Below are 24575 nucleotides of genomic sequence, written 5' to 3' on the forward strand. Positions count from 1 at the left end.
GCTCTGGGTGCCGGCTACCTCTTTTGATCTCACCACCCACCTACCACTCTCCCCTCACTCGGCTCTGGCCACACGAGTGTCCCTGCTGTTCCTCACGCAAGCCAAGCAGATACCACCTGAGGGCCTTTGCATTTTGCTGCTCCCTGCCCTCCCTTCAGGTCTCCAATCAAGAGTCACCCTATCAATGAAACTTCCCCTGATCACCCCACATAAAATGGTACTCGTTTCCTCCAGCTGCTCTTTCATTTTCCTGCTCTATTTTTCTATTTAGCACCAAAGACATCAAATTTCTTCCCCTTTAAGACATGTATTTTTCATAGTTTGAACATGACATATCAGGATGCATATAGTCAACAGCATGTCATGGTTTAACTGGCAAGATTTTCTAAAAAAAATAGTATATAAAATAAGTCTTACAATTAATAGTATACCCCTTGGAAAAACTCCAGAATTAGGGACACTGACTCTCCCACATTTGAAAATCCACATATCACTTATAGTTGGTCCTCTATACCCATAGTTCCACATCAGTGGATTCAACCAGCTGTGACTGTGAAATGCAACAGTATTTACTATTAAAAAAAAATCTGCATACAAGTGGACACACAGTTCAAACCCATGTAGTTCAAGGACCAACTGCATTTTTTATATTCAAAGAAATATAGTACAATACACATGCTTGCTCATCTCTTTCCCTTCACTAGAATGTTAAATATATGGTCAGGGACTTTTATTTGCTGTTTTCCCACTACCTAAAACCACACCCTGTATATATAAAGAACTCAATAAACATCTCAAGTGAAAGAATTCACAGTTCAAAGGCACTGAATTAGGTTAAGCCATATGAAATTGCAAATTGTAAAACTAAAACCTGGTCAAATACGGGCAATTTCACGTGGGTCAACTTAACACAAAGCAACCCCAAAAGTCCTATTTATTCTTGATGGCTCACTCATGTGCAATCCTTGATGCTCTCAATGTTATTTGTAAATATGAATCCTACACCCATAACATCCTACCTGTTCACGTTTATTCTGAATCCATGAATATATCACATTGGGCTGTCTCACTGTCTTACCCTCAGCACTAACAGAGGTAGATGGAGAAGGATTAGAAAATTCAGTCATTTGCTGATCTACAAAAAAAAAACCAAGAAGTAAAAACTTATACGATCTGATTCTCTGTAGTATGACATTTCAAATTTTGGAAAATAAACAGTCCTCACCGGAAGCTGAAGTCCATAATCTTGGCCCTCTTCTTATTAGATGAGGACTCTGAGGTGACCCATAGCAAGTGTTTACATCAAAAATTCCAGCCATCCGATTCACTACACCAGAGCCAAATGGGGTTGCCAGGGGACTTGGAACATCAGGTGTTGATAATTTTGAGGAAAGCAGCGATGTCTTAATTAACGATGGCACTGAAAGCCGAGGCACCTGGCTAGATTTAGGGGTCTGAAAAGTAGTTTCTTCTGTAAAAGAACAGATCCAGTGCTGAAGAGGTAACCTGATTCAAGCAGGCCAGCGTGGGGGTTCTCAAATTCTACACGCCTCAATTGTTTGTTTAACTCATTTAAACAAGGCTCAGCAGACTGTTCTCATGTAGGTTTACATTCTCAACATCCAGGTTTCACTACTGCAACCCGGTGACCTCTCAATCAATGAGCTTTATACATCTTTTTCTGTTGGACTGGTACAGCCTCTCTTGTTTTTTCCCCTAAACAGGTTATCTTCATCTTCAAGGTCAGTTTCTCTAACTTTAAGCTATTTTAAGTGAACCTACCAATTCATATTTTATTTTTAAATGGCAACAACTTTATTGCATTAGAATATGCCCAGTGTTAACTGAATGTTCTTACTGGAACTATTACTTGGCTAAATCAAATCTATAGTGTGAAAATGTACAGAAAGAGAGCATGAACCTTATCCCATTTTCCCCAGAGTTCCTTCAAGTCAACAAAAGTCACATCAGAGACAAATTTGCTCAGGATATCTACAAATCTGATCTATAAACAGCTTCTTCAAAAATAATCTTACAATTCTACCAAATTATAGAGCCTCTTATACAAAAACAAAAGAACATTTTTCCTGCCACTCCAGTACAAGACACAAAGACAAATAAATTATACGAGTACTCTATCTTCTTAATGAAACTGGTATTAAAAAAAAACTGGCAAAAGATATCAACCAATTAAAGTACAATATTTTCATTATATGACATTAAGGGTTAATGGCAATAGGAAATATTTGAAGAATCAATTTAAAATTTAAGACTGGGGTTCTTAAGTTTCGCAATTATCCTTCAAAATTAGAGGCAAATTTTGACTGAGTGATGGGATATGACAACAATTTAAAATAATGAATAATCCATTTTTGGTCAGACCAAGGCGCTCCCCCAGCTCAGGATTATAATGATCTAACATGCTAATTTGATATAACTATAGCTATTCAAAATTCTCTAAGGGCTCCACAGAATAAAATTCAACTCCTCTTCTTAACATACAAGATCTCCTTTTATTATCAAACATCATCCTACCAATTCAGACTCCTTTTTGACAGGTTTCCTTTTAGCAGTTATACTGGCTATCTGTGTGCCTCCCATGAAAGGATCAGTTCCAAGAGTGCTTTTTCATCTTTGATCCTTTGGCTTCTAGCATAGTACTTGGTATATACTAGGCATTCAATAAATACCTGTTGAATAAATACATGCTAATCTGAATGTTGATAACATATGAAACACTCTAGAATCTTTTAAAATCATTGAACTTATCTAAATTGTTTTTCTTTACTAATCTCTTTGTTTTTGGTCTATGACCCCACCAGAGTAATGAAGTCAAAGACAGAGATGTGTTTGCTTTGGCCCATATAGTGATTTTTTTAAAATACCAAGATTAGTTGTCAATGTTTAAAAAGCAGATTTTCCCAAAAATTTCTTCAGGCTTCTCTTTAAAAGAAAACCAAGATCAGAAGTTCAGATACTGGGTCCAAATTTCCCCCCTGGGAACAACGTACTGAAGCTAATCCACGACTTTCCATTTCAGATGAAGTCTGCGCTCTCAAGTTTACCACAGTCCTCACCCAGCCAGTTTTGCCCATTTTCATTAAATGCCTGGCTCCAAAAGGCATCAGAACATTAAGTCCTTTTATCACTATTACATTCCTATGTATCTTCTCCTTAAGGGGTTTGCTGAAATAGCAAAGGTTCTTCCGCCTGTACTTCTTCCTCTCAGCTTTCACCTTGCAAACATTATATTTAGCAATCTTAAAACAATGAATGTGATGGCCCTGCCCCCAAATCACTGAGTCATTTCAGTTGCTCCTCTCTGGGCACTGTCCAGCAACTTTTTGTCTCTGGGATACTGCAACCGTAACAGTAGCTGAAGCCTTCTATTTGATGACCAACATTTTGTTAGTCTTTGTACCACTACTACCACCACCACCACTAATCACCCTTGACTTAATTTTTCCAATCTATAATGATACCCAAGCCTTTTTCTTGGCTCAGTACAATATCTCATATATTAGATCAATTTTCCCCTAAAATATGTACTTCATACTCATATATATATTCTTAAATTAACTACTATTATCTTTCTTAGAAAATGACTATAAATGCTTTCCCCTCTCTTAGCAGTACGAGGAGTTACCTGGAGAATTCAGTTTCTTAGGTTCCACTGGGTATGATGAAGACATCACTCTCCCATTTGTAGCAGCAGCTTCTTGGTAGAGCACAAGTTTCTGAGTCATATCATTTAAAAGATTCAAACACTCCCTTGAAATGGCTGTCCAATTGTGGGGATGTCCACCTACAAGGTCCAAATATCAGCTTTTAAAATGTAGATAATCTTATATAGTCTCTTCTCAAAATGGGGAAAAAAATTAAGACATGCTTTATTCATTAAATAGTATTATATTGTATACCTTGCATCAGGGCCCATTTTTCTCAGTTGAGCTACTATTTATACTTATGCCATCTAATATACAGCAGGAATTCAATAAATATTTGGATGAAATAATTTTCCTAAAAGTCTACAAGCAAAAATTTGCTATTTTACCATTAAAAAACTACTCTCAAATTGTTAAAATAAAGCCAAACATTGGAGCACAGTTTGAGTGAAAAAGACCCAGGTTACTCCACCAGCAGTACTGAGCAGACTGAAGACTAAGACAATGAACGTGTCTAATGAGATGTATCCCATGGTCCCTAGTGACCCCTAACCTGTTGTGTCTGACCCACTGTGCTTCCACATATTTTCACTTGCAAAAGAGCCCCTACTTGCTATTATACCTATAGAAGTGACATGTTATTTGATAGTGATCATACTTTATACTTGGAGAGTTTACTATCTGTTAGCTTATTATTTAACTTAAACTACTATGATCCAGATTCCCTTAATTTGGGGGGAGGGTACAGTTCAGGGGTAGCGTGTGTGCCTAGCATGCACTGGGTTCAATCCTCAGTACCTCCATTAAAATAAATAAACAAAAGCCTAACTACCTCCCCCCAAAACAAAATAAATGAATAAATAAATAACTAAATAATCTTTAAAAAATCCCTTAATTCTCATTTTCTTTTGATTTTTCTAAGACATTTATCTCCTACAGCTGTCATATAAAAATCAACTGTGCTTCACTGTGTTTTGAGAATAGCAAAGGAGTCCACTGAAAACTGGTTTCTCCAGCCTGGGTGCCAGAGAATCATTCTCTCTTCACTTAGGCTCCTCCTTAAATATTTCCCCCATTTACAACTCAAGAGGAATACCATTCAACCTGAAAACAAACAAAATACTCCATCAATAGGCCCCAGGATGTTTTATACTGCTGTAACTCAGGACCACTACGGAACTATGCAATGGTCCAGTTACCTTTTTTTCCTTCTAGTTTTAAAATATAATTGACATATAGCACTGTATAAGTTTAAGGTGTATGGCATAATGAAATGGTTATCACAATAAGTTCAGTGAACATCCATCATCTCTAATAGATACAAAATTAAAGAAATAGAAAAAAATGTATTTCCTTGTAGTTACACGGATGAGAATTGTGATGAGAATTCTCAGGATTTACTCTCTTAACAATTTTCATATGTAACACACAGCAGTGTTAATTATATTTATCATGTCATACATTACATCCTTAGTACTTCTTTATCTCATAACTGGGAGTTTGTAACTTTCGACTGCTTTCATCTAACCCCCCCTCCCTCAACCCTTGCCTCTGGTAGCCATAAATCAGGTCTCTTTCTCTATGACCAGTTAACACTTTAATATATGTTCTCTGGCAGAGAACATGCCACTCAGTTACAGTTTACTTAAATATCTGGCGAAAACATTTAGTGTACACAGAATTCCTAACTGAACCTAAGTCTGCTAGAAAGGTATTGCTGCAGATAATTTCCCACAGCATTGGCCCTGGGTTTTTCATGCTACCAAAAGGAGAGCAGCTCCACTTATTTATATTTTTATATAACTGGATTTCATTTCCATGTAACTACAGTTTCATTTTATAAGTGGGAACTGGCAAGTAGGACAAAATAATGAAGAGCTGATTAGAGAGATGTAAAGCTACACAGGTTCTCTGTCCCCACCGACGGCTGGGCAGGAAGGCTTTCCCTCCGGGAACAAGGCAGAGCACCACTGGCACATCTGCAGTCTTGAGCCTGACAAGTGCTTGAGCTGCCAGCAGTATCCTTGGTCACCATTAAATCTAGTTCCTTTTCACTTTTTGTTTTTTTAAAGGCAGGCAAAGTAGCATGGCAGGAGGAGGGAGCTCTGCCGTTGGAGTCAAATGACAGAATTTTTTATTCCAACTCTGACATTATTTTATTAAGCCACTTAATCTCTCTGAGACTTAGGCCCTCCATCTACGGATTAGACCACTTGAATTTTAAGGCCCCCTCGTAGCATTAAAACTTCTAGGATTCTTAAAATGTATTTTTCCACTCTAAAACTGTCAACTTACCTCATAATTTCTCCAGGTGAAGGGAATGAGGGCGCTGAAGGAAATACTATAAAAGTTTAAAAATACTTTTCCTGGAAATGTAATTTTTAACCACAGCAATGCAAATACTTTGCATAAGATTTAAATCAATATGTAATATTTTAATAAATACACCTCTCTCACTAAAAACTTTAAGTGGAACACTTTCTGCATATACATCCGATTACTTTTAGCAATACCTGGTTGGCTAAGGCTAAAAACTTCCTGTCTTCGTGAAGGAGAATACTGAGAAAGCAACATCAGGTCCTGCAAGGCCAAATACTAAAAGGAAAAAAATACACATTATTTAAATTTTTAACCTCTATATAAAACCTTATTTATGAATTAGGCTCAACATTATATATCTAAGGGGAAATTAGTTGCAATTTTTCAAGAAGGGAATACTTTCCACCATAATCTGCCTTTCTAGACTTTCAGAACTTTCTTGCCTTTATCCTCTGCAGGCTACTCCACTCACCTCGTAGGCTCCAGCTACTAGGAACTACAGAACTCTCTGTGTTCCTTCTCACTTAGTGATGGGAAACTTGAAACATCACATCCTCCTGGAACTTCCCTGCCCTCCCGCACAAAAACATACACTCACACAGCTCTCAATCGTGGCATTTAACATAATTTATTGTAATTGCCTGCTTTCTCATCTTATCTGGTTCCACCCACTAAACTGTGAGGCGGGAACAATGTCTTGCTCATTACCACATCTAGAGGTAACACCTAGCACACAGTAGATAGACAGCATATGCTGTATTTTTTTTTAACTGAAAATCCTCATTTTGTTCTCTGGCAAACTGCTTCGCTCATTATTCAAGACACCAACCTTTCCATGAAGGTTTGTTTTGGTCCCAAGCAGAATAAGTGGTTCCCACTGCATTTACCACAGTAAATGTTCCTCATTTTGTATATCTGCCCTTTCGACTAGGCTGTGCTACATCTTATTCATCATTATACCCTAAGCAACTAGCAGTGACTGACACCTGCCCAGTAAATAAAGATTTCTTGAATAACCAAATGAGTAACTGATATTTTTGTTTATCTAATAAATCAGTCATGATTGATATTTAAAGCTATTCAGAACATCAGTGGGTCATTTTCTTTTTAGTTTATAACTTTTCTAGAATGTAATCCAAACTCTGGGTTCTATTTTCCTTTAATTCTTTTTTAAGTACTATGACTTCTTAACAGATCACATATATCGTAGTTCTACTTTAAAAATTCAAAATGCAATTTAAATCAAAACAATTTATTCCTACTTAGGTTGATTTATACTTACTGCAACTTCTTTAGACTCTTTTGATTAAAATTTGTTTTAGGATCATTGTCATTGTTCATATTTTAAGAGAGTTCACTGAGTATGTGCACACTATCAAGCACTTCCTTTGATCATGACAGCCAAAAATACTACATGAGTGAAAATGTGTCTTAATCCAATGATTAAAAAAAGAATCACCGTGACGTCAGAGCACAGAGGAAGCGGCTATTTCTACACTCAGTGCTCAGAACAGTGGGCACTAAGAATGGTTTGTAGCTGGGCAGTACGATTTTCTTCTTTCATAGAGTAAGGCTCGTTGTGAGGATTAAATGAGATGTATGAGCACGTGGCAAGCTTCGGGCACAGTGGGACTGACTCAGAGAGGGTCTCCTTCATTCAGTAGTCTGTCTGGGGGAGACTTTGTAGAAGAAAGCGTTGGGCAGGTGTGACCTGCTTCCCTGCCTGAGAGCCGCTGAGCCAGTATCAGCGGCCTGTGTCCTGTCCAGACCTGTTACTCCCTGTGCGGGGTCTGGAGCCACCTGGTCCATGAGCACTTATGCTGTGAGGACCCTTGACAAGGAGCAGGAGACAGTTTGGTCATTCTGGAAGGAGTACCAAAGGGTCACTCCTGGCATTTGCCCTGTGGGTGAGGCAGAGGTCAGGCCCCTGTGTGGAGCCCCTCGATGGGCCAACCATAACCCTATATATGATCATCCAGACCAGGGCCCTAGGGGGCAGAGGGGGCTGTGGCCCCTGTCAGGTGGAGGGCTCAGTTTGCTGTTGAGGGTCAAACAAAAGTTGTAGGTGACTGGATCTCAACCAGGGTGCCCCTCCCAGGGCATGTGGCAGTGGGCAGGAGGGAGGGGTCCCCATGCTGGCAGGGCTGAGGTTGACAAACCTGCTGCAGAAAAACATGGTTTGGGGGGATTCACTGATGAGATTCCTTGTCTCAGGAAAAAAAAAAAAAACCAACAATCAGTAGTGCTTGGTTTTGCTACCATGAGGAGTTTGTGAAAAGCTAATGCATATGATCATTATATTTCATGCTTGAAATATTTTTATACCTGTTCTGAATAAAGCCCAGCTTATACAAATATATTGCAATACATACTTGCATTTTAGTCATTTGGAATGAATGAAAACTGAAAGAGTAAACAGCATTCACTGTAGCATGTAGGTGTTTTTAACAATACTTTTTACATTATTAGAATATTTTAGGCCCTCAAAAATGTATCTAAATACTTAAATATGCTAAACATTAAGTCTATTCCACAAAATAGTTTAGAGATGACTGTGTAGAGACACAAAATGCATAGTTTTGATACCTTTATGATGAGGGGAGGACTACTGTTTAAAACTTTCGGGAGGCATTCATCTGACTCTTCTGAAAATGGTGGCTGAACAGGGAACAAATGAGCCTATCAAATAAAATAAAAAATAAAGACTATGAAAATTATTATTTTCATGACTTAATTACATTCAGTAAATTAGCACTTGAAATTTATTACAAGGAAGACAATACAACCAAATTAACATCATTAGCGTTCCCTGCAAAAATATGCTGCATTAAAATTATAAACATCCAAATACACTACTTTTTAAGATATTACTTTTCCGATTTTACTAGATCTCTGGCTTCCAACAATAGAAACAAATTTAAGAAACAAAGATTGTCTGAAGCCGCTGAAGGATATAAACATACAGAGATGGTAAAATAAAACAGAAACACTTCATTTTCTAAGTTACAAACATCTGGGTGATAAAAACAATGCAATTCCCATTCATTTCAAATCATTTCTTGGAGACGTACAGGTATAGCTCAGTGGTAAAGTTCATGCTTGGCATGTGCAAGGTCCTATGTTCAATCCCCAGTACCTCCATTAAAAAAAAAATTAGAATTTTAAAAATTAAAAAAATTTATTATAAAAATCATTTCTTCAATATGAATTTTTTAACTTTCCTTCAAAGAACAAGTATTTTATTGCCTTATATTTAAATATTTTAATAGTCTCTATCAATAGCACTGTAAAATTAATTTAAAATTCAAATTGATATGCTCAGTGGAGAAACGGAAACCTTCAGAAGAGAATTACACTATAGACAAAGCACAGTCAGTACCACTAACAATTCATTTAGTTTAGCTTCCAACCATTAAGAATACTAACACTGTTCCTCAGAAAAAAGTACAAATAAATGATGGTTATAAATGATACATCTCTTAAGAGGTCTGAGAAGAAAGACCAAAACCCAACTTCTCAAAATGGCTTTGGGCACAACAGCATGCTAATCAGTGCTCTACTAAAAATAAGTCTGTGTACTCCAAAACAGAAAAGTATTGATCCAAAACTCAATACTAACCTCTGTGGCATAAATTTTGAAGAGTATCCATGAGATGTACCAAGTCATCAGGAGAAAGACACCACATAGCCAGACATGGTAGAGTAATGAGAGATTCAGGAGGCCGCTCACAGTGTCAAGAGGCCTATGAAACTGCCTATGAAAGCAGAAATTACTATTTAATCCTGTGGGAAAAATACAATCTAAGCATTTAACAGACCTGGGACCCCACACAGAAACAAATCCTATTTCTAGATAATAATGGTGATAGATTCCTCTCCTTTTGTACCCTATAGAGTTCTTTCACTAATACCGTCTTATAAAGTGCACAAGGGAGTCTTAAAGGAAGCGTAGACCTAAACTAGCTCTCAGTTTGTTGCATTCCAAATCTTCACGTCATTTTCTACAGAGGAAAAAGCCTCCCCCAGAGGCTGGGTAAAATTTTATTATTGTTGTTTTGTAGTTTGTTGCTTAAAAACCATTTGACATGACTAGCACCTCTCCTGGACAGGATTTCAACTCTATCTGTATACCTTATAAACCGTTTCATAGTAGATAAGAGTACAAAGTACTATCTACACATAACAAACTTTTAAAATAATTTAAAAAACTGTTAGAATGCTAAATAAAGTGAACTCATGTGATCTTACCAAAACCTTGAATAGATCAATTTGCAAAGTCATCATAATCCTATAATCATACACTTTGCAATTGTGAAAACAGGATTAGAACCTCTGACTCTATTATTTGTAAATGTTGTGAATTTGTTAACAACTTGATCCAATCTACCCTTAGTTTCCTCATCAATATAATGGTGGCATATTCTCTTCATTCTATCTCTCAGGGTTTTTATGACATTTAAAACAGTTTGTTAGGAGTGCCCAGCATAGTACTTGACATTCCCTGGGGCTGGGTGGGGGGAGGTGAGTGTGCAATAAATAAAGCTTTTTTTCAGTTTTTAAATAAATATTACTGAGGGCCCTGGCATATATTAAGGCCAGAATACCAGGCACTTCCATACAAACAAAACATTTTTTAAATGAAAGGAGGAAAAAAATTAAACATTATGTTAACTTTCTATTAAATATCATTATTATTTTTCTATTTGACCCGGTTTAAAACCTGGACTAATATAACATAGTAAGTGACCCACGAATTTGGTTTCATATCTAAGACATTAAGCAGAAAACAAAACTAAATTTTACCTAGAAAATTTTAAAAGTCAGGAACTGAAATCTACACTGTAGCAACCATAATATCTCAAACACCAGTAGTGTCAATATTCCCACTCCCCAGAAGTGGTAGTAGTTAAGTTCAAATATGACACAAATTACACAAATTACAGTGGAATAAGCAATAATTAGAAGAACAAATACTAATAGAGAAGTTTATACTTATATACCAAATAAAGATTAAAGCTTTACCTATGAACAAAGTGCATGGGGACTAACTAGAACAACACATCCCACTTCTGCCACTCCATTGCTATTTATGACTGTCAGCAGGTCACGTCCACCCCATTGCTACTATGGCTGTCAACGGGTCACGTGACTCTACTCAAATCTGGTTTCTTCACAGGGAAAATTAGAGTGACACCACAGTACTGTGCTTATATACCACAACATAGCATAAAATGATTATTGAGGAGAAAAACTGAAGACAGGTATAGCCATGCAACTCAAGAAGTCCACTTATATTAAAGCTGTATCTAACAAAAAATGAATTATCATTCTTATTTCTGGGGAAAGGAATTGGCTGACTAGAGACCGGGGCCAACAGATTTATTGTATACCCTTTTATATACCACTGGAATTTTAAATTATGTGAATTATGTGTATTCAAAAATGAATACTTCTTAAAAAATTTAAATGCTAAATCTAAATAAAACATCTGGAAAGTAGCAAACATCTAAAAGAATGGAGACAATTTAAAGAGTTAAAATTAGACCTTTCATGTATCACTTACTCATCTAACTGAAGGTCCATAGCAGTGCTAATCCAAGCTTTGGGAATATGGCCTGAAAGAAAAAAATACTATGCTATGATTACAAAACGTTAACAAAACAAATCTTAATCGTGCTTTGGAATATGAGGTTGATGAGATGGCCAAGTTGACACCAAGACCTCAGTCAAAATGCTAGACTGTTTGATTAGGTGTGAGCAGGAAAAAAAAGAGAATTAATTTCTAAATACAGGCAGTCTTTGCTTTGCACAGATCTAAAACGTACATATTTCAGTTACCATGGTTTAGTTAAAACACCAATCCCCGAACGACACAATTCAAATTTCAGCTGTATGCAACTGAATATAGTACTTCTAGCTTTTCAGTATACAATCAGTGTGTAGATAAGAGACGGACATCCTTTCTTTCAAAGTCTGTTGGTGACTGGTCACTCACATCTGTTATTTAGTTCTGGCACAGAGCGCAAAGCAGGTAGTTGTGTTGCTCCTTGTCTCCCATGATAAATTCACATGACGTTTTACAAAAATGAACAACCAAAAGAGGAAACTGGCCAAAAGGACCAAAGTGCAACAAAGAAATGAAAAGCAGTAACACTGGAAATGAAATCTGAATGAAACATAGCTGGAATTACAGAAGAAATAGCTAAGCATGGATATACTGACACAGCTGCTATGTCAACCCAAAAGTACAACAGGGAAAACAGCCAGGCTAACTATAGTAGGTTAATAAAAGCAACAAAGTGTTAACGTTGGAATGACAATTATAAAAGCTATGCAGAAAAATGGATTACATAAACTAAAAGTAAAAAAGTGGACAACAAAATGATCTATACACAAATAGAACAATTTTCTAAAGTTATTCCATAGAGAAAGGTAGAATCAGAAAATGTTAGTCTGAAAACAGTATTTTAGGATGTTGGATTCTGTTTATATTAATATGTGTTGCTATTTAGATTAGTGTTTTCCATTCAACATGTACTGTTCATTATATTAAATAAGCTATATTTTTGTGCTTAAAATTCATGTTAACAAATTCTACAAAGTTTCCTCAGCAACAAATTTCTACTGTATTAGTAACAAGTCACAAAAAGTTATAAAAAGAAATATGTTATTTAGAGAGAAATTACCAAATGACAAACAATGTATTCTTTTTTTTTTAAAGGACACATTTTTTTAACATTGTGAAAAAGACATTACAAAATTTACCATCTTAACCATTTTCAAGTGTACATACACTCTATGGCACCCTGTTGTACAAGAGATCTTCAGAACTTCTCCATCTTGCAAAGCTGAAACTCTATATGCACTGAACTCCCTTTTCTCCCCTCCCCCAAGACCCGGGCAACCACTATTCTACTTTCTGTTTCTAAGAGTCTGACTACTTGTGATTACTCATATAAGTAGAATCATGTAGTATTAGCATTTACCTTTTTGTGACTGGCTTATTTCACTTAGTATAATGTCCTTAAGGTTCATCCATGTTGTAGCATGTGACAGGATTTCTGTCTTTTTTAAGGTCGAATATTATTCCACTGTATGAATATACTACACTTTATTTAACAATACGCTCCCTTAACTAAATATGCTTGAACATTTGAATCTAAATCTAAACATTTAATCTAAACAATGATTCAGCTGGGCTAATCACACACCTACAACTGTAGGAAACATTCAAATACAATCCAGAATGACTTTGTAACTGATATTTTCAGAGCTGTGAGCTAATACATACCCTGTACCAAAAACAGAAATTCTTACCAAGAAAATAATAGACAATGCAGAAATTTCTAAGCAGGAACAGAGACTCCACACAACTGTGCTTAACCAGCAGAAGCAGAGACCTCCTGAAGCGCAAAAACTTGTACTGCTGTGGAGAGAAAACACCAGAATCAAACGGCACGTTCCGACAGAGCCTCTGCTTTACTCCAAGGCAAGCATGTAGCTCTACTGGTCCACATGTAAAACACAACAGTGCCATCATAAAAAGATAAAGTTTATTCCAGAGGTAAAAAATTAACTATTTCTGATGTTAAAGTATTTACTATTTACATTATACAACATCTCATTGATAGATCAGAAATAAGAAAATTAACAATATCAATCTATACTTATAGTAGGGACTATGGATATGGAGTAAGTACAAAAAAACAATAATTACAATAGCAGCTCACATTCTTTGGATGCTCCCCACATACCAGGTACTGTTCTAAACACTTAATATGCATTAATCTGTTTAAACCTCACAACAACCCCATGAAGGAGGTTCTATTATTATCCCATCTTACAGATGAGAAAACCAAGGCACAGAAAGGTTAAGTAACTTAATCAGTGTTACCAGCTAGGAAACAAAAATCTGTGATTTTAATGCAGGCAGGCTAGCTTCAGAGCCTACAATCTTCAAGATGACATATACTGCCTCTATACAAAAATTTTTCACATGCTGTTGGCAGTGAAGAAGACATTAGCCTAAGAATCAGGAGACCTGAGTTCTAGTGCTTCCTCCTTCCGTACAACAGTAATTCTTGTCTCCTATCTAATTATCTGTGAAATAAGAAGACTGACCCAGCTAAGTAGTTCCTTAATGCGTACCTTCCAATGCTAACAATCTAACAGAAGAGAATCAAATGAGAAAAAATATGAAATGTTTTCCTGAAAAAACTACACTTCTTGTGAAACAAGGGTCGCCTGCCCCAAAAATATATTAGTGGAAAATATATTTTTAAATTATTGGAAAGAATCTAAAAAAACCTAAGGAACCAAATATGAACTTCTCAAATTCTGGTCGTCTTTTGTGTTTATATTAGGGCTGATCCTTCTTTCAGGATTTCAGAAGCCAAAGAACAGCCAAGTACTCAAGCAGAGGTTACATCTTCATACCATGTCTGCATATTCCTGCGGTATCTTACAAAAAGCAGCCCGTGTGAATACTTAATCACTAACCATACAGCTTGAAGTAGTCTGGTTTATTCAGGTATCTTCAAAGTCCACATGTGAAGCTGCACTGTTCCTGCAGTCACTGGGTGCTCCACCACCTCACCTCAACCCCCCAATAAAAAGGGAGTGGTTCCTATACTATTCCTACTGCAGCTCTCACCTCAACCATTACTCACAAGGGTCCAAGAGGCTAGCGAAGCAGGCAGGCATTTCAGCAGCTATGCAGAGAATTGCTAATACACCCTCTTTTTGCTCCCAAGTTGAAGTGTTTTTCAATTCCCTGCTGGGTTCTTCTGTGATCTGGCTATAAGTTATCCTTTACTTATTCAAATATTTACTATGTGCCAGGCTCTATAAATCTCATTTCATTTAATACTTTCAAATAGTCTTGTTGGCCAAAATTTGCCAAGTCTATCTTGGCATTCATCCATTTCTTTGTCCCCTACTCCATGCCAGCGTTCTGCTTTTCCCTGTCAGTCTGTCATTAAGAATTTGATAAGGGAAATAGAACTGGTTTTTGTAGCACAGGCAAGTTTAAAGAAAAAACCTAATGTACTAATGGCAAATTTGTTCAAATTACTGGATTCTTAAGAAGATCTAATTTTTCATATTGTTAAATGAAAAAAGTAGTTACTGAATAATATGTACAATATAAAACTATTTACAAAAATCCCACCCCACAAAATACATAAGGTTACAGCTACTACATATACAAATGTACAGTAAATGTACAGTAAAGGGTCTAGAAGAATACACAAGAATGAATCTAAGATTTTATCAAAAGAAATTACAAAAAATTTAGTAGTCAAATTTTACAAATGCAACATTACACAGCAGAAACAATAATTTATCAGCACTGTCAATTCTTGGACTCTTCATGTTCACTCTCTTACACATCTGTGATGTTAAATGGGTGGTTACTTTCCACTGAGGTTCATGGAGGAACAAGGTACTGGGAGTATCTCATTTTTCTCCAGTATTTTCTTTTCTTCTATATTCTCTATGTTCTTAATTTTGTGTGGATCAAAGATGTTTCCCCATGGATATTTCTGTATGGGATTTTTCTCCTTGTGAGATTTTGAGGTGGCAAAGCTAACACTCTGCTTTTAATTCATCTTCATATGATATGAAGAACTTCTAAACAGGACTCTCTTTTCATACACTCACAGCCTACAGGGAGGTAAGGGCCAGATTCTTTTCCGTGAGCACTATCTCCTTAGAGTGGGTGAATTTTCATCAGATTGTTCTCAAGGATGCAAAAGGCATGTGAAAACTTTAGTTAAACCAGGGGAACTTTAACCTGTCACTCTCATACTTACAGTCTCACGAGACATCACTTATTTACACATCCCTCTTTCCCTACTGGACTGGGTGCTAGTGAGAAGGGGCTCGTTCTAACAGTTTTGCTCCAAATCTCAGTCCTCAGTGTGGCATAGGGTGGGGATGAAACCAATAATAGCACAGTTAAGAATAGTGGCAACAGGCTAGGGAGAGCCTTGATGCCACTGGAGAAATCTCAACCCGTCTTTCTCTCTCCTGCCAGAGGAGGTGGTTCTGAGTTCCAGAGAGTCTGGAGTTCCTACCAAATTAGTAGATTTTAAAAAAACCTAAGTGAAAGATAGTTTAAACTATCCCACTCAAACCAGTCAAAACTGTTCTATTTATACACATTTACTTATTCAAATATTTACTATGTGCCAGGCTCTATAAATCTTATCTCATTTAATAATTTCAAAGAATGCCTTGTTCTGAAAAGGATTTGAGACAGTAACTGACATATTCTATACTTACTTGTACATCCTCAAGTTCATGAGGGTCTTAGGTTCAAAAAGAAGCTGGCAGCTGCACAGAGGTACTCTGCATGAATGTCATCATCATCCTCCCCCAGCCCTGCTAGGTCACAGCAACTGCCACTACCTAGCAGGGAGGGAAAGAGTGGAGCAAAGTGGTATTCTGAGAGTGGCAGCAGGAAGGGCAACCACAGCTCTCAAACATACACTGCAGTCTCATGAAGACAAAGCTGTCCTCTCCAAATGGCATTCTGAGGGTCTCAGTCCTAAGTTTTGCTGATCAAATCTTGAATTAATCAGACGAGGCCAGTTATACACCCACATATCAAAGCAATTTTAACTCTGCCAAATTCTGACATAGGTAATGCTCAAATGATGGCTTACCTGTATGATGGGAAATGGAAGATAGTTCATGTTGTTAATAAAATACAGGAGGCTATAGCTATAGCCCATAAATGCTCCAGCCAGCAGGAAAAAAAGGTGATACTCATTTAAGCAGGTTTGTGCAGCAGGGCTACCTAAGCTGAAGGGAAAAACTCAGGTTATTAATTCAAGTCAGGGACATATACCACTATTTTAGGCACAATACCTACTGAAGGCAAAGCTTTGACTTAATTACTTAAAAAATGCTTCAAATTCTAACAAAATGGTTTGTTTTAGGTTAAGTACCGGCAAAAGATTAACAAAATCCTTTTCCCTGATGCATGAGAATTTGATCTTTAGTTTAATTCTCTAGTTCTGTCCCTCTGGAAAAGGGTAAGGATGTCCCCTGTGACAGTAAGCAATGGTGTTTACAAGTTGGTAAACTGCATCTGGTCTGAGAAGAACTCTAAATAAAGGCTATAGACTTGACAGAGCTGCCATAACTTTGGGCTTCTCTTTGTGTCATCCCTTGTAACTAGGCGATCCCCCATGGGGATGCTTTCACTAAAAATTTAACACATTAGGAAAAAAACCTGCCTTATATAATAGTAACTGAGGGACAAAAGGAAATCAAATATTCAGTAGTACTTATGAACAATGTCTTAAAGTCACTGGATAATAAGGAAATTAAGATTACTCCAGTAATCTTTTTTTAATTTTTAAAGTCAGAATATCAACCTGAAATTTGTATCAATGCCATCTGCTCAAGAACCGTATATTTCAAAATTATAAGGTACTCTACTGAAGGTAGTTTTAATTATTTAAAATTTTTTCTCTATTCTCTCATACTACCCTTCCTTCAAATCCCAACCTAAATGCCACCTCCTCTGAGAAGCCATGTATGGATCCCTGCCTGCTCTCTGAACTCCCACAGGTTTTATCTGTACATCTTACTTTCTTCCTATTACATTCTATTTCTCCTATTACATCCGTTTGTGTCCATGTCTTAATTCCCTCTTCTGTTCTCAGCTCTCAAGGAGCTTATAGTCTATGTGTGAATTATTCTAGTAAATGCAACAGTGGGGGGAGGGTATAAAGAATGCTCAGTGGTAGAGTGTGTGCTTAGCATGCACGAGGTCCTGGGTTCAATCCCCAGTACTTTTGTTTATAAACAAACAAACAAACAAACCTAATTACCACCCCCCAAAAAGGTCTTTAAAAAAAAAGAAAAAAATATTTTTTTAAACTATAGAAAAAACAATCCAACAGCATCCAGCATAGCACCTGCACAGAATAAACGGTTTTTAAAAACTGCTGAATTCAACAAACATAAAACATCAAAAACATATGACATAAATAAATAAGCACTTTTTATAGAAGTCTGGAAAGTAAAGAATGTCAATAAATTATTAATGTATACAGGTCACTTTTGGCTTAATAACTAAACAAAGACCCTTAGAAAAATATATTCACTATTACCTCTCAGTACCAGCGCAGGGAACCACAAGAAAACTGTATTGACCCTTGGTTATCACTGCAGCACACCAAGCCATCATCATTCCCATTGCAGCGTGAATAAAGGAGTGCATGAGCTGCTGAGGATGAATGATCTTCCCGATCAGTGCCAGTCTGGAGCAGGGAATGGAAGGCACGACTGCAAACAAAACACACGACTGTGGCTTCATAACCTACCTGTAGCTTCTGAAGTTAGAGGACCTAAACTATTCCCTCTCATCCTTGCACAGATACCCTTTGCCGCAGGAAGAAACCCACAGTCAATATAAAACACGCCACAAAAAAAATTCTGTTAAAAATTCTTAGTTAAGATAATTTGAAAAGACTGAATACAGATGCACACAGAAAAAGAAAAACCAAAGAATCTAGAGAGATGAAACCTAAGGATAGTATGATTAACATTTTTCAATTTTTTTTAATTAAAATTTCCTGATAGCTCAAATAGTGCCTATCCTGGCACTTCTCCCAGTGCCATAGAAGAATAAATAATAATAATTTTAAGATATTGCTTGCCCTCCAGTAAGTTATCTTTATTTCAACATTTTAAATTGTCAACATATAATTCATCTGTGAAAAATAAACCACAAACTAGGTAAGTAATGACAACACTGAAGAGTAAAATAAATGCTTGCGTGGGAATTTCTAATACCTCTCTGATACCCCAAAAAAGTTTTCTGGAAGTGAGCTGGGGTGGCAAGTGTGGCATGTTGACCTTTGGAAACAGGTGGCACAGGGTTCCCTGGCCTATCTATGTATGTATTCTTTTAATACACTCCAAGTAAAGAGACTGCGGGGAGGTGGAAAATTAAGCATGAAGGGAAAGAGGTCAGGAGCTTTACAATTTGGGGAAGAGGCTGCTATCACCTTTCTCTCCCCACCAGAAATCCCCACGAGGCCTACTGATGGCACAACTGACTTATACTCTGAACATACCAAACAAACCTTCTCATGTCAGTTAAGCCTTTTTATATGCTGTACCTTCTCCCTAGAACACCATTTTCCTTTTTCGTCTATTTAATACAACTCATCCTTCAAGGCATGGTTCAAGCATCATCTCCAGGAAGCTCCCCATGCTGGGGTAAATGGTGCTCCTATATACTCCCATACTATCCAGTGTATTATTATAGTAATCTATAAAGAATGCTTGTTGAAGGAATGAGCCAAAGTGACTAGTCAGGTGTTAATAATGACTAGCTGGAGAGTCCTAGTCCGGCATCTATATCCAGATGACCCAGGTACACTGGACAGTGTGAAAAAAAGACATGCTGTAAACCAAAGAGATCTGTATACAGCTTGAACAGAAAAAGAGACCCATCACCCAGGAGTAAGAAAGCAAAGAAAAAAGATGTATTAAAAAAAAACAGAGAATGATTTGAAATTTTATACCATACCTAATAAGGAACTACTAAAGAGCTTTAAAAGAGGAATGATGTTATAGTAAAAATAAGAAGTACAGAAAGTGCTTCTTATTATACCTTAAGGACAGACTCAAGGAATCCAAAAAGGCAGGAAGAGTAAGGAGAGAAACTGAAAAAAAAAATAAAAAGCTCTAAAATCTAACAAGTGATTCTCCCAAGGCAAAACATATCATTTTAATTTTGTTGGAAAATCACAGGATTACAGGCTGTACTATTTGAAAAGGACCTTAGAAACCACCTGGTCCTGGTCTCCTATCCTATAAAGTAGTTATTTTTATACTATATCTGCTGAATCACAAAGTTAACACCAGCCGTGAACTGTTAAAATGTCTCAATTTTTTGTGTATGATAAAATACACATTAAAAATGTTTACCATTTTAACCATTTTAAGTATATAGCTCTGTGGCATAGGTACACTCACACTGCTGTGCAATCATCACTACCATCTTTCTCCAGACTTTACCATTTTCCCCTGGACCCGTTAAACAATTCTCTGTTCCCTCTTCCCTCCACCCCCGGCAAACACCATTCTACTTAGTGTCTCTATGAATTTGACTACTCTAGATACCTCATAATATAAGTGGAATCATACAATATTTGTCCTAAGAATTCCAATTATTTTTTAAAAACAGAGAAAGTATATACATACTCATATACAAAATGCATTGAGTCTGCCCTTAGTAAAATAAATTCAGATATTTTGAAGATGGTTAATATTTGAAAACTCACCTGTATAGAACTCCACATTGAAAATACTTATTATTACTATTACCACTGACAGCAGCAGAAGGTAAAAGATTATATAGGAACTATATAGATCACTGAGGGAATCTAAAACACAAGAGAGATGAATTAGTAAGTTCATTCAGTCATATAGTCGTATTTAGTACGCCACAATAGAAAAGGGGCTTGAACTACAACTATTATTTTAATTTTAAAAGTTATCTTTTCTTTAAGAATTTACTTCTAGACTGCTGACAGGTCCTATAGGGCATCAACTCAAGAACTAGTGTGAGTTATTCTAAGCTCCAGGTCCTTTAAAATTATACTAGAATTTCTTTCAGATGACCCAGATGTTAACATCAGACAAAATAACACCATATGCAAACATACTTCATCATGTGAAACAGAGAAGTACCACATTTAGTAATATACCAACAAAGTTTCTTTTTAAAATGTAAATATTTTTCATATCTCTTCTTAATAAATGCAATTAGTCCCTATAGCTAAAAAACTTAACACTTCTAGAAATAGCATAATCCATAAATTATCCAAATAAGCTGAATAAAAAACAAAAAAAATCATGATATCCTTCTGAAATATTAATATATTCACATTTTAGAGTGGTTCAACAATTAATATTCCATTTAAAAAATATGACAAAGTTTAAAACATGTGCCTAAAAACATGAACAAGAGAAAAATAATAACACATGCTTGTTGAATAGACTGACATAACAAAACCAAGTATTTTGAAAATTTTAATTCACTGACCAAAATTATTGAAAAATATTTATTGAGCATCCACAGTTAAACTCAAGCATTATATTGAGCTAAAAGAGTGAAAGAATTGTTTTCATGTGACGAAATAAGTAAGGAAAGACTACAATGTCCCTGTAAAGACTAGTGAAGCAAAAGTTGAAGAGGACAAGTAACATCTGATGAGAAAATGGCATAAATCAAGCTCAACCTGGAGAGAAAGTGTTACTAGGATTAAAGAAACCTTGGCCATGAAATGGCATACAGTTTTTATCTCAAGTGCCAATTCTGAACAATTAGTAATGGCTCTAGATTGAATATTCTGAGGTTCCAACTAGACAGCAAAGATCATATGAGTGAAGCAGGCATAAGCAAGGTGGTTACAGAAATACTTGCCATCCTGGTGCTGGCTTATGGCTTAATTTCACCTGACCTGTGGGACACACCCAAGAAGTGATTGCAAAGTCTCAACAAAAAACTTAAATCACTTTAATTCTCTAGCAGCAACCTCTCTCCAAAGACCTAAGATCTAACTCCTTGAAAACTGGCATTTTCTTCAGAAAAATTAAATTAACAACATACTTTCCACTTTCCAAAGCAAAAGAAATTTACTGTTACTGTTCTTGAGAGGGGGGAAGAAAAAGAATTTTCAAGAGTATTTGTGCTTCTTAGCCTCAGGCAAGACTTTTAAAGACTTCAAAACCTACTCTGGGAACATTTCTTTTTATTTTTTTAAGTCTAGTATGGCAGAGTGGAAAAACATAGGCTCTGATGTCAGAGACCAATGTTCAAATCCTGGTCACTAGCTGTGTCTCTGCCCAGACTTACAACCTAAGACTCAGTTTCCTCATTTAAGTAGGGATAATTCCCCATTATTACACAAGGTTGAAGGAAGGATAGGAAGTAATATACTTAAGTGCTTAGCATGGTGCCTGGCACACAGTAGTAGCAATAACTAGTAGCAATAATTGGTAGTTATAGTTTAATGAATTTATTAATTTTATTTTGTCTCCGAGGATTTTGAGAAACGTTAGCCTGCTCCAATCTTTTCCTCCTCTTCAATCTTTGAACTTAACTCCATGTTCCTTAGTCACTCCTCCTTTTCTCTGTTCTCATTTTTTTCTCATTAGCCACAATATAAAAATGAAGTATTCTTAATTGTAGACAGGTTTTCTAAAAAGCCTGAACCCAGGACCTCATGTATGCTAAGCATGTGCTCTACCACTGAGCTATCCCTCACTACCCATCTACAATTTTTAAAGAGATAAAAAGGAACTTCTCTTCCTTAAAAGGACAGTCTTCTGAAGCTGCTAAAAAGAAAAGAAAAACAAATAAACAAAATTAAGTTCTCATTTATGTGGTCTCCTAATGATCTTTCTGTTCATGTGATTGTATATAGTCTCTGACAAGTTTACTAATCTTATTGTGTAGTGAAAAGTTCTATGTTAGGAAGGGAATGCCTTAAGAGCACCTCAAAGTGAATGTCCTGCTGTTGTCAATACAGTAATTAAAATAAATTGTTTAAACCATAACACAATTTTTATGTTGAGAAATGTGTCCTGTAAATTTGTTTTCCCCAAACTGAATACCACTTACCAGACAGCCACTGTATAGGATGAAATAAATCAATGCTGCTGAAGATTACAAATACCGTGGTACAGATGGGCAGAAGCAGCACAGACCAGACAATACTTGTAACTATCCTCCAGCCCAAAACCTATAATTAAACAAAACCACTCAATCATGAAGTCAGTTAAACTATTTCAGTTATTTCAGTTATGCAAATCCTATCTTTTCATACAGAATGTTAATCACTAATATTTACACCCAGATCACACAGTCCATGAAGCTATATATAGACTCCAATGGTTACTATTAATAACATTACATACCAGTACAGAATCTAGTCACATTAGTGAACTGATGCTTGTATTAGTTCAGTCAGATGTCACACTAAGTATCACACTTTAGGGGGGTGAGGGAGGTCTACTTAGTTTTACAACTGTATTTCACAGCACTTACACTTGTCTCTCTAGGTTTGATTGATATGTCAAAATCTGAAAGCGCTATACATTCTATGGGAAACATCTGTATACTCTAATTGTGTTTACAATTATTAGATATGCACTGTTTATTGGGCCACTACTGCGTTGTATTCATGCCAGAATCACCAGTGCCTACTATATAAGAGGCACAAGATTTACTGTTGAATAAGTGATTCAAGAAGAGATTCTGAGGGGATTAGAGCACGAAAGTGACAATTAGATTTATATTTTGGGAGATAAAACACCCTTGTGGTTGTAAGGTGGCTATGATGAAGATGGATCAGAAGGGACAAGACCCAGAAAGGAGACAAACAGGAAGCAGTCCATCTCGACTGCTCAAGCCAAACATTATAGTCAGTGTTTAAATGAAGGCAGTGGCAATGAGAAAGTTAAAAAAAAATGCAGCCACATTTCTGAGATACAATCTACAGGACATCGATGACTGATAATACAGGTGGTAAAGCACAGGTAAGACTTAAGTAACTTGGGATACAGGTAGATGGCAGTGCCGCTGCGGTAGAAGCACTGTCTTAAGAAAGATCTTACTCCTATTTCTCTCTGCCGTCCAACGAATGGATGCAGAACTGCTGACTGAACTTCAACAAGGAAGTACCTCATCTCAGTCCCACAGTGCATACAATTCTCTAACTTGACAAAGTACCTGTCCTGCTTACCTAGTCCCCGAGTCCAGTCTCTGCTAAGGCCATGCCATTCTTTCCGACTCTGGACACTCTTTCCCGCTTCTTAGCCCAAGTAATCAACAAGTTATTATAAACTTTGCAACTAGGAGGTACACCATCTTTGCATACAACTCTTCCCCATTCCCTGCCCCAATTCCCGTGCAGGTCATCCCTCCCGCTTGGACCAGCTTCCACTCAGGACCCCTCTCTCACGCCGTAACAAATCTGTACTTGAGACTCTTGGCACATCCACACCCTGTAACCAGCTTCCATTCAGGGTGCCCCCCACAACCCTGAAAACAGTCTCACTCCACGAGTTCCCCACGCTACATTCGAGCCCGCCCCTCCCCCGCCCAGCGCGCACGCGCGACCAACGCCCGCCAGCCCAGCCTGACCCCCGCAGCAGCCGAGCGCCTTCAATAGTGCACACAGCACTCACGCGCCACAAGATGTCCCGCGACCCGCTGGCGCAGGGCCGACTCGCAGCCGTGGCCATGCTGATGGCGGCCCCTACTCTGAGGGGTGCAGGACACAGTGAGCCCGCCCGCCACCGCAGTTCAAAGGGAGGAAGGCCCCCGAAGGCCCCCATTGGGGCTGCCTCAAACGCTGCCTGAGCGAAGCCCGGCCTAGGCCCCAACACATTCCTTCGGGGTTTCGTCTGGACAGGCCCAAAGGGCCGGAATTGCCCCGCAGACCCGACCCCCAAAGGGTGCTGAGACTCCAGGGTCCTCCCTCTGGAGTCCAAAAGGTCTCTCCGAAGCAGGGTCCACCCAGGCGCCAGAAATTGGGGGCGGCGCTGCATGCTGGG

The 24575-nt window shown here is 37.3% G+C and overlaps 1 protein-coding gene and 1 non-coding gene across 4 annotated transcripts in view; one reads left to right on the forward strand and one right to left on the reverse strand.

Annotated features, from left to right (window-relative positions):
* Window positions 1-24481, reverse strand: part of NDC1 (NDC1 transmembrane nucleoporin) — a 44699-nt gene extending 20218 nt beyond the window's left edge. Inside the window, exons 1-13 of one of the 3 annotated variants that reach the window (XM_032494321.1) lie at window positions 24207-24481; window positions 22639-22759; window positions 20294-20395; window positions 18110-18284; window positions 16652-16790; window positions 13302-13410; window positions 11548-11599; window positions 9604-9739; window positions 8571-8663; window positions 6179-6260; window positions 3647-3805; window positions 1226-1471; window positions 1020-1135 (exon numbers count right to left, since the gene is read on the reverse strand). In XM_032494321.1, coding sequence (XP_032350212.1) covers window positions 1020-1135; window positions 1226-1471; window positions 3647-3805; window positions 6179-6260; window positions 8571-8663; window positions 9604-9739; window positions 11548-11599; window positions 13302-13410; window positions 16652-16790; window positions 18110-18284; window positions 20294-20395; window positions 22639-22759; window positions 24207-24356 — 1680 coding nt within the window. In that variant the 5' untranslated portion in view covers window positions 24357-24481. Of the gene's footprint in view, window positions 1-1019; window positions 1136-1225; window positions 1472-3646; window positions 3806-6178; window positions 6261-8570; window positions 8664-9603; window positions 9740-11547; window positions 11600-13301; window positions 13411-16651; window positions 16791-18109; window positions 18304-20293; window positions 20396-22638; window positions 22760-23761; window positions 24068-24162 lie in introns of those variants that run through there. The other 2 variants (XM_032494323.1, XM_032494322.1) reach the window with 2 other exon arrangements.
* Window positions 7444-7530, forward strand: LOC116668358. The gene has a single exon (XR_004325528.1). It is a non-coding gene; the product is annotated as a small nucleolar RNA SNORA17 (small nucleolar RNA).
* Window positions 24482-24575: the final 94 nt, after the last annotated feature.

Source organism: Camelus ferus, chromosome 13 (genome assembly GCF_009834535.1).
Source record: "Camelus ferus isolate YT-003-E chromosome 13, BCGSAC_Cfer_1.0, whole genome shotgun sequence".
In the NCBI taxonomy this organism is placed as follows: domain Eukaryota; kingdom Metazoa; phylum Chordata; class Mammalia; order Artiodactyla; family Camelidae; genus Camelus; species Camelus ferus.